At 42.7% G+C, this 10,991-nt stretch overlaps 1 protein-coding gene across 1 annotated transcript; it reads right to left on the bottom strand.

Moving 5' to 3' along the window:
• Positions 1-3,653: 3,653 nt before the first annotated feature.
• Positions 3,654-10,406, bottom strand: KRR1 (KRR1 small subunit processome component homolog). Its single transcript, XM_054201203.1, has 11 exons — positions 10,302-10,406; positions 9,058-9,274; positions 8,316-8,491; positions 7,676-7,810; positions 7,334-7,459; positions 7,159-7,242; positions 6,447-6,503; positions 5,771-5,941; positions 5,529-5,606; positions 5,310-5,403; positions 3,654-4,303 (listed from the first exon to the last, which is right to left on the bottom strand). Exons 1-11 carry the CDS (start codon positions 10,404-10,406, stop codon positions 4,161-4,163), a joined length of 1,386 nt encoding a protein of 461 aa, XP_054057178.1. The 3' UTR covers positions 3,654-4,160.
• Between the last annotated feature and the right edge of the window lie 585 nt (positions 10,407-10,991).

Below are 10,991 nucleotides of genomic sequence, written 5' to 3'. Positions count from 1 at the left end.
CTCGCTGCCGTACAGGAGGCTGGGAAGTTCCCCTCGCCGCGTGGCTTCTGGGGTCCTGCCCCTGCAGTCGGTGTTTCTGCATACCCACTCCCGGCCCCGCTGCTGGGGTGGGTCTTAACTGAAAACACTGGAACTGGGACCCAAAGTTTCTCACTTTATTCTTCCAGGTAGTTAACTGCTCGCACTCGCATCAACTCAGCATCACAGCATTTCCTGAATGAATCATTTTTCAAAGTGCAAGTATAGCTGGGGACAAAATTCCAAATTTTGCCCTTGATATCTCTTTGCCCTGGATGTATCTTTATATTTAGGTCGTTGGCTGCCAGAGCCACCGTAGCCAAGACATTACACACACAGACAGGAGATGAGCAGCTTCTTTTCCACATTCCAGTGACCAGGGTCCCAGTACCCATGCTGGCCTACTTGTGAGAGACCCCAGCTCAGTTCTGTCTTCCAAACTGGGAAGATTAGGTTTAAACAAAAAATCCCCGTTGCAAAAGCAAGGCCATGGGTCTACCTATTATAAAGAACAGCTATTTTCCTTCCCACTTGTCTTTTCGCCACTGTTTTGTGCGAGACCCAAGCCTCAAGCTCCATGTGCTGCAAAGTTCCATCTAAAAACGGGACGGCGAGCGGCACGTGGGCAGCAGGACGTACTGGCTGTACGCTCCCTTGCATGGGGCTCCCACCCCAGCACGGAGCCTGGCACAGCGTTTGCCCCACTGAAGCCACGTGCGGTTTCATCCTGCTGCTGCAAAGAGATGGGAAGAGCAAAGGAGAGGGAAGAGCATACGCTGCTGCATCCAGGGAGCAAAAATGAGCTCAGCAAGAATTCTCCCCTGCTCAGTTTAATCTATGCTTGGTCTCCAGGAGAGTAAACAGAACGAACACAGAGCCCTTAAAGTTCAAAACATTCGCAGCACTGTCATTTAACTATATACTTCAGCAGCTCTAAGGAAACACCACAGAAAATGGTTCATTAAAAAAACTGTACGTCACTGGGGCTTAGGGGAAAAGAAACCCCAACATTACAACACGGTTATCTTTCAAACAAAAAAGCCTGAAAGTCAAGAAGTAAAAGCTAAACAAGTGCTGCATTTTATTTTAAGGACATCCAAAAATCTAGATATTTAACTCCTGACGATCAAACCACGTTGAGTTGTCCACATTTATCTTAGGGCATATGCCCGTGAATTTCGTATGACAAATGCAAAACACTGATATATAAATACAGCCTTCAGGTACTTTTTTGCACATCTGTAAACTCTAAAATCAGTTTAAGAAGATAATTTGCAATAGTTCAAGCTGTTCTGAAAATGACAAAAACACTTTTTCACCCTCCCAGATCCACTTTTGTTTTCTATTGTTTACTTTTTATACAAGTGTTAGAACTGTATAGCCATATTCTCTGAGAAAACAGGTGCGCAAAGCACCAACAGTGAGCCCATGCAGCCAGTTACAATTCAGATATGGACTCTAAGCGAACGAACCCTTTGCTTCATCTTGCCTACAGGAATACGAGTAGGCTTTCTTGATTTTCCAGTTCAAGTAAATAAATGTCTAACCAACAATCCTTGAGATTTGTCAACCATAACAACTGAAAAAGATTAAACACAATGCGAAGCCTTTTCGCCCCACAACAGAGGGACAAGACTCCCTGAAGTCTGTTAAGAATTTTACTATAGATAGGGATTTACTGCAAAAGCTACGGGTCCCAAATTAAAGAAGCACACTTCCATGGGAAGTATATATAATTTAAGGCCAGGCTGCCACCAAGCTGAGCTATGTTTTGCTGCACTGCAACTCAGGCAACCACGCAGTTAACTGATACTGCCGGAAAACAATCACTTTTTCATAGGGTGCTTTCAGCTAGATCGGGTTCTGGAGATGAAATGCCAGTGTAAGGCCACCAGCCCCACACTTGTTTTTAACTTTTTAAACAACAAACAGGAACATCTATTCCAGTCGTCTGTAGTGAAAGGTGTCTTGTCCTGTCCAGATGAGAACTAAGGACTCTCCTTCCCCCAATACACTCACACTCCTTTCCTGGCTACAGTCAGTCTCCTCCTTACTGGCTTGTAGCTCTGCAGACTCCGCTGGTGACTCATTCGTGGGATCGTACTGTGAAAACAGGCATTTAAACTCCAGTATTGCAGTGCCTCCTGGTGAAATCAGTCCTTTCACTATGTGAGAGGCCTGAACTGCTGTGGGAGGGTTTTTAGTACAAAAGGGTCATCCTGTGAACATTCCAAGCACCGAAGAATTATTAACAACTATGTAGGCCTTGTAAGTTTGAAGGTTATGTGAACACTGTTGCGGTGTTAGAAATGCTGAGACAAACAAGATACGAGAAAGTGTGCCGAACTCAGCGCGCGAAATGCGGAACTTCGCCCAGGATATAGGAGGGGTGATTGTTCGTGTGGACAGATGTTTTAAGCCAATTATAATATGTTGCTTACTGCATGCACAGCTCCTGCAACCAATCAGCAGATTGTCGGCGTGTGATGCGGAATAAGAACGTCTATAATAACTGAGCCATCTGTGCAATAAACTGGCATTAACCTGATCATATTGGTCATTGTGTTATTGCCCAAGCCTTCCGCCGTCGACAAACTACCGGACTGGTACTGAATTTAGGTCACCCCCATACACTGTCACCTGCTAAAACACCAGTTGGTGTTTCTAGAAAGCTTTTCATAGTGCTAGTAGTATCACTAACCCCATTAGCTCAGCGCAACGTCCGAGACAGACGTTTGTGACTTATTGATCATGTTCTCAGTGAAGTATCTGCTGAAGTAGCATTTTCCTGATTGATTCTGCAGGTAAACTGCCATTTATGAACAATGCAGTCCCTAAAAGGATTGAGAGTGGTTTTTTCTGTAACAATTAAGTACCAAGAAGCGATCACGTAACTGAAAGGCACACTAAGGCTAACGTTGCCCCCTAGCCTAAGGGCAAGCATCTTAGCTACTTCTCAACATACATGTACTAGCTATTTAACCACATATATCCTAAATTCTTATTTATATATGCAAAAGAGAAAACAGCTGTGTTTTCACTTACTAGTTTCAAATAAAAGGTCACTAACCTAAAAGCAGCGAGTTGCAGTGTCCTAGCATAATCATTTCCACTGCATGTGCAAAAGGACTCCAACACAATCAGGAAATTGATGTGGCTCTACCACATCCTGATCATTACATTTGCTTCTTTAATTTCAGATGTATGAAATTAGCAACATCTACTCTTCCTGTGAACTTTATTTCATCACAATTTGCCTTTTCAGGGAACTAAAAACCTCTATAAAACTTCCTTTAAAAAAGGGGAAGTGCCTCAAAAAACAAAAGGCAAAAAAAAGAAAAAAAGAAAAAAGAGGAACACAATTTTTTAGACTTTCTTGCAAGCAAGAAATAAACTAAGAATATATTTTTAAAAAGATAACAAGACTTTATGCTTTCCCTGCAGCACATGCCATGTGGAAAGACACTTGCTTAGTACCACATTCTGTCTAAAAGCCTCCAGGATAATGCTAATAAATGACAGTTTATTAATGGCATTCAATTAAGATTATGGTTTGTTCCATCCTCACATGAAGCTGCAAGCTTCTTTCCTGGAAAAGATGATGTAGGTTGTGCAGCAGCAGACTAATCCAAGGATTTAAGAACAATGTATTAAAATAGTTTATTAACACTAAGACAAAACACGCAAAAAATAATCAGCTTTTACAGAAACAAAAGCATAATACAGTAATAAATCTTGCCTGTTTTGCAACAGTTATTACTGAGGCTGCATATAGCCTGGCAGTCTTTCACACAAGAACTACCTTCAACTCTCACCAAGTTCTCTGACCCTAATGTTTAACAACCTGCATCAAACTCCTAAACGTTTCTATTATGAAACCTTCCCTTTAGGCAGATGGATATTATCCAAACACACTCTCTTACTTTCTCAAAAAACGCAGCAGGGCACATTTTCTTCATCAGCCTTGGCAGTTTTGCACAGCTGCTTCAGGTCCACTAATTAAAGTGTACTTAGGAAAAGAGAATGATCTTTCTGCCTAGTCTTTTCTTGTCCAGATTATACTGACAGCAAGAAGTTTCAAATCTTCCATGTGTGAAAATGTTCATTAATGTGGGAGAAAAGTGAACATCTCAGGTGGTGAATTACTTCTTTTTCTTTTTTTTCTTTTCATCTGCCGCCATTTTTAATTTGACTTCTTCCTCAGGAAGTGCTCCTAATTTCTTCTTCTTTGCATTCTTTACCTTTTCCTTGATGGCTTCAATATCAATTTTTTTCTCAGTGGAGGCTACACAGTAAAAAAACACAAGTATTATCTACCAACCTCTTTCAGCAGACTTCAAAGGAGAACATTCGTGTAAGAAATCCTGTACAACTGCATTTGAACACAGATGCCACACTCTGTACACATACAATTATCACCCATGTCTGAGACCACAGGTGTACTCTGAAATTAATACATACACACTCTCTTGGACATAGGCCCATTGGCTTGGTTGGTCTCACATAAGAAGAGAATAAATTAATTATTGAGTTCTTATATCCAGAGAAGCTTTTACGGTATTTTGTCTTTTTGCATGTATTTGAGATACGCTACAGTCAATAGCAGGATTATTGAAAATTTACTGCCATCACAAAACAGTACTGCATCAATGATGCAGGACACTTTTGCTTTTCGAGAAACATGAACTTTTCAGTTCATAAGAAACTCTGCAATATATAGTGTAATAGCATGTAGGTAGTATATCTAACACAAAACATACATAGTCTATGTCATACAATGAATGCAGATGTAGTATAATCAATGAATCCAAGAAAACAATACTTGTTTCTCTAGTGAGTAAAAACCAAATCATCTGAGAACACAAGTTCTTGCTCTGCATATAGGATGGTTTCACTTAAAACTTTTAGAAAAGCTATTTATCTTTTCTTATACCAATTCTGTGGCATAAGTTTCCAAGTGAGTATTGCTTCTGGGCTTCTTAACAGAAATGCCATTTGAGTGCATAAGTTATGGCAGCTTCACTACAAGACCGAAAGCCAAAAACTGATGTAGTCATAACAACCAATTGAGACAGCCATCCCAGGATCTCCATCAGGAAAATACTGTCCTTTTATAAGTACACTTATAGGCTGCATGATCCTTCTACTGTCCCTGGCAACTTCAGGCACGGATCTAACCACTAGGATTTTTTTATGACCTTTTTATTTCCTATAGCTGTACCTCTGCAAAATCACTCAGCCTAGGAATCAACAGCAAAAGGTTTTAGAACAGGAAAAAAATAGATGGTTACCTTTCTTTGTTTTCACAACTGTCTTTTCTTTTGGTGGGATAAAAGCTTTATTTCTTTCTTCTTGTCTTCTCTTGACTGCATCTGCTTGCTTTGCCTAAAGGTGCCAATAAAAAGGTCAAGTATCAGCACAGCACAGCAAAAGGGGCAAAAAAATTAAAAATATATCCAGGTCAGCAGTCAAATGCTTTTTAACTGAACAGTAGGTTACAACAACTTTACCTTTATCTCTTGCACTTGCTTTCGTTTCTTCTGTCTTTCTTTCAAGAAGTATTCACCACTTGCCAATTCTTTATCAATCTGCATAAGACAAGTACCAAGAAGCTTTAGATAATGAAGCATTATATGCCAGACGTATAGTATCAACAAATCAGAATTTGACAGAAAAGGCCTCCTCTTGTTAGCAAGAACAAGATTTCAAGTCATGCTATATCCCTGCATAACCAAATAAAGTTTCAGCTGACCTGGCTTTCTGGCTGTGGAGGTGGGAACGGTGTGTACTCCTTCTTAGTATTTTTCTTCTTTGGCTCCTTGCGTTTTTTCAAGTTCTTCCGCTTGAACTTAGGCAAAAACCTTTCCCAACTTTGAGACCTCAGTTCAGGATCTTTTGATAATTCCCTTTTGATCATCAGAGTCTTCAGTAGTTTTAGAATGTCACAAAGAAGTTATTAAAAAAAAATAGTATTACAGTAGTAGCCAAGATCTCCAAACTACAAGTTTTACTAAACTTTCTTACATTAAATATGCTACATCTGAACCTTCCATCTCTCACTTCAGTAAGAGTAGTTTAATTACAAACAGTAGAACCAAAAAGATACAAATGTCTCAAAATGGGTACAGAATGCACTGGAGAAGGTGCCTCCATTTAAATGAGCAAGTATCAAGCAAACAATCAAAGAGAGGAAAGCTTACACACACTTTCCCTCTGATGTTTTCTCTGATACTGTTAATGATATTATGGCAATATATCCTGGTCAAATGGAGGATACCAAAGTCAGTTGTTTTTTCTTCAAAGCAGCACTCTACAGAAATTCTCAAAATCAGATTACCGCACAGAAACATGTGAATTATTAACATACAACTGTCTGAAAAGAAACAGTGCTTTCTTGTAAACAAAGATGCACAGTGGACCACGCTAACCTTAATGTTATATATGGGATGTATATTCTTCATTGTGTCCAGAACAACTTTTCTAACCTGTATGTAATTGAAAAAAAAAAAAAAAAAAAAAAAAAAGAAGAAAACAGATAACTCAGCAAGTGTTTCATATTCTAATCAATTAAAATACCAGGTATACTATCATGCTTCCTTTCCCCCCAATCCCCAAAAGTAGGTAGATATAAAGAGCTAACACACATGGCTAATGCACCGCACTTCAGAAATATCAATAACAACATCACGTTTCTAATACACTCCAACACGCTCCACAAACATTACTTTTATGTTACCAGAGATTTTACGGTGTCATGAGAAACTCTTGCTTTTGACAAGCATTCTTCTTCTACATAGTTACTAAAAAATATTAGGTGTTCCTTAAGATTATGTATCATTAAATCTGCACCTTTTTACTCTTACACCTCTTATCCAAAACTACAAAAATGTCTTTCTAAAATAAATGAAAAGAGGTATTTCGCAAATACTTTTTTACTTCCAAGACAGAAAGATCTCAGACCCTAAACAAAATTCAGCAGCTAAGATTCTAAGACTATGAACATTCATGCAAATGTAGCTTACTAACAAACAGATGAAAAGTCAGTGAGATACTCTTGAGCTTGACAGATTTTGCCTTTCGTCTGCCCTCAAGCTGGGCAGAGAACCATGCTACACAAACCACTCATCTGCCTTCCCTTACCTCTTTCAGGCCACTAAAGGGTCCAAGAGCTGAAACAGTGTTGCCTTGCACCATGATATAACAGTTAGTTAACAGTTCCAGGGCCTACACCAAAAAAAGAAAGGAAGTGTAAACTGAAGACCTGATGCAAATCTGGGTCTAAGAATTTTCTGGTTACCACACCTATTGGAAATACCTTCAGAGTAGATCCTTTTGGCCCAAGAAGTCGTCCTCTTCTTTTTATAAAAGTGTCTCTCTTCCTCACCAGAGAGCCTATTTTAATGATGTCACATGCAATGTCATCCTGAAGGATACGAACTGCCTAAAGAGAAAAGATGCAGGCAATATCACCTGAATGCAAATGTATTATTCAGAAGAGTCAAAAGAATACTGCAGTTTATTCTTCTCACTTTCAGATATATTTACTTTAAATAAATATTTTATTTTGACTCACTTGAAGATCCCACGTTTTGAGAACATACTATTTCACAAGTATTATGACAGAATTTGATACAAGCTTCCAGGATTTAATACAGACCTGTTCAAATGGAACGCTTCTTGCCAGAAGTTTTATTAAATCTCTAGCCCTGATAATTGCATACGGATCAAAAGTCTTCTTAGTGGTTGTGACAGTCATGCTTCCTTCAATTAGATCCAGCGTTGCATTCACAAACTGCAATATTTAAAAAGAAACAGTGAATCAATCTCTAAATAAAAACCTCAGAATTCATCTTTGGCAGTAAGCAGCTAACAAACAGAATGCTACGTATTGATGCACATCCATTTTCCGAATTTCCTGAAGTGACTTTCAGTTTGAGGAAATTAACATGCAGACACACACACAAAAGACTGAATACATGTGTCACAAGGCCCAAACTACCACCTCCCTCCTCTCCTTCAATTCAGCGCAACAAAGTTGGGAGCATCTGGATGAGGAGACACTGCTGGAGAGAGCTTTGCTGACAGCATCTGTAAAGAACTACAAGCCTGGCTGCAGGGGCCTTCACTGATTTCGATGACAATAAAAAAATGACACTACCAATTCTAAATGCAAGCACAGTAGAAATATACACAAATACAATATCGGAAAAGCAACTTGCACAATTTTTATAAGCTTAAGTAACACCTGTATCTTCCAAAAGATAAGACATAGTATCACAATCAGTAAGTATGCATACATGTTCACCCAAGGCTTTCTGGACGAGTGGCCAGCACTCTCTCAAGTACGCTTCTCTGTATTTGGGGAACAATGTTGCAAAACTGCTTTCTTCCAGCAGCCCTTTAGGATTATCTTCTCTTGTAAAGGCTGGCTCTTTCCATCCATCTGGCACAGTAAGAAGTTCAGATTCATCGACTGTTATAGGTATAAAAAGAAAAAAAAAAGTTGTTTTTTTCCTCCTCTTTCATCAGTGGCTATTACTTCTCATCCCTGTTTGACTACAAAATCTACAATAAACAAAAGCACAAATAAACACAAAGTTCTGGTTAATGCTCTGTTGAATGCACTTGGCATATCTTCTGACCTTAAAGAAGTTACTGCTTTAAGTTATTTATTTTAAAAAAAATCAGTTCCACAACTGAGATATGCATTGTGGACAGGATATTATATGAGAACAAGACATACCAGGCCGAGGCGAGCAACCAGAGCACTGCGAGGACAGAAGCACCACCACAAGCCCCCACCTCGCACCCAACAACCGCCTCTATCCTACCCCATCGCCGCAGGCCGGAAAGCAGCCTGCCTTCCCTCACGCTGCCCCTCCGCTCACACGACATCGCGGCCGAGCTCCTCAGCCCCAGGCTGTCTGAGGAAACCGGCGGGACAGCAGGCCCGGGGCCACCGGGAGGGTGACCCTCATCCCGAGGGCCTCCCGGACCAGCTGGCTGCCAGCCCCGCACGGACCCTCAACCCAACCGCACCTGTCGCCGCTTTCTTTTTGTTTCTGTTTTTTGGCTTCTCTTTTTGCTTCGCCCCGGCCTCTGCCTCGGCCACCTCAGGTGGATCCGCCATGTCTCCCCGCGCGCCGACAGCGCTCACCCGGCACCGGAAGCGCTGCGAGCCGGAAGGGGGCGGGTGCGCGGTGCACGCTGGGAGCTGTAGTCTCGGAGGGGAAAGGCTGCGACGGGCTGCCGAGGGCTAGAGAGTGGCCCAGCCGTTTGTGTTCAGAACAACATGCGGTTTCTTATGGGGTTGTCCTTCCCTGGGAGCGCAGGGGTGAAAATAAAGCCAGTGCGAGCAAACAGGGATGCCTGCTGTGCCTCCCAACGAGGAGCAGGGCCGGCCTCTGCTGTGGGGGTCTTGTGCCACCGGTGTTGCAGGCCGCGCGTCGGATACGAAGGCCTTCTTGCTGCTTGCGAGCACGGAGAAGTCCCACAGCGCTCCATCTGCATTACTTTATCTCAAGGTGTGCCTGCACCAGGGTAAAAGTGCCTCCTGTGAACGCAGCACGGTCTGTCGCAAGCCAACAAGGGTCTGGTGGGTGGTCACACTGCCGGAGACATCTTCCGCCTCCCCAGGGTGGCTCTGCAGCACCTACACGACAGAGTCTAAGAAATTTAATGCCACAGCTGAGATGGGAGGCATATAGCAAGCATCTTCTTTCCTTCCTCTTTCATGTGAAACATGTTTTCTAGCCGCGTTCTTCAGCTTCGAATTTCCTGTTGCTGTTACGCAACACAAAGGAAAAACAGAACCAGCATCATCAAAATGTAAACTGAAGTACATTGATAAATACTTGAAGTACTTCAGTGGCTCATAACTAAAGAAAACGTGTTCCTGGTGAGACCCCTTTATTCAGCTGAATAATGTAATTTAAGGTTCTCTGGGGGATGCTCTGCATCTTCTTCCCTCCCCCTTCCTATACCTGTTACTGGGCTTTTTCTTCAGTAAAAATGGAAGAGCGTGCCTCCTTCACTCTTTTATGGGGACCATTTAAAGCCAATGGAGAGAAGAACTGGAAGAGGTCTTTAAGAGTGAAAACACCTGTATCTCTGAGGGAGCATGGCCATTGTCCTTGGCAGGTGTTTGTCAGACCTGTTCATAAAAGCCTGCATTCTGGGGTGTTTAATTGCCATCATGATGAGAAAGATATTACTATCATCTACACATAAATACAATATGAATTAAAGAATCAATTTTGACCCCCAAAAGCTTTTCTTTGAACCTGACTGCTGTCTTTCCTAGCCTGCTCCATCTCCCAGCCCTCCGCCAGCCCCATCTCCCACAATGAACAGGGCAGCAGGATCCCTTCTGCCTGCAAGTTTGCCATCGAGTCGGTGCATATTTTTAGCCATTTGTTTTAAATTCTCCCTGTCTACTTCCTTCAGACAGGAGCACTTGTGGGCCAGCGAAGGACAGGCGAAGGACAGACGAAGGACGGAGCATCCCTTGGTGGGATGAAACGGCACATTGAGTATCCACCTTCTGCTCGGAGGATAACATGGAGAAAAACAAGCGGGAAAGGGAATGCGGCGGGCCCGGCAGCAGAGGGGTGCTGGTGGGTCCCCTCCAGCTGTTTGAGGTGGTCGGTTATCCATCCCCGGTCCCGCTAGATGGCAGTGACCGCTGCGCGAAGTGGAGCACCCCAAGCGGAGCTGCCGCCCGCCCGGTGGCTTCTGCTTGAGGGAGGAGATGGGGAGAGATGGGGGCGATGGGGAAGGTGCTCCCCTCTGCCCGCGCAGCCCTGCCTTGCGGGGGGAGGCTGGGGTCCTGCTCCTGCCCTGCCTGGCACCGGGCTCTGGATGGTGTGTGCCATTGACTGGGAGGTGCAGTGCCCCTGGGCCAGCACAGGGAGGCAACTTTGCCTCTCTCATCTCTTGGGCACAGAAGTTTTCTGGGGCTGCTTACTGGGCTG

This window comes from Rissa tridactyla, chromosome 1 (genome assembly GCF_028500815.1).
Source record: "Rissa tridactyla isolate bRisTri1 chromosome 1, bRisTri1.patW.cur.20221130, whole genome shotgun sequence".
In the NCBI taxonomy this organism is placed as follows: Eukaryota; Metazoa; Chordata; class Aves; order Charadriiformes; family Laridae; genus Rissa; species Rissa tridactyla.
The sequence above is the reverse complement of the archived record's forward strand: the minus strand, read 5'-3'. Positions and strand labels throughout refer to the sequence as shown.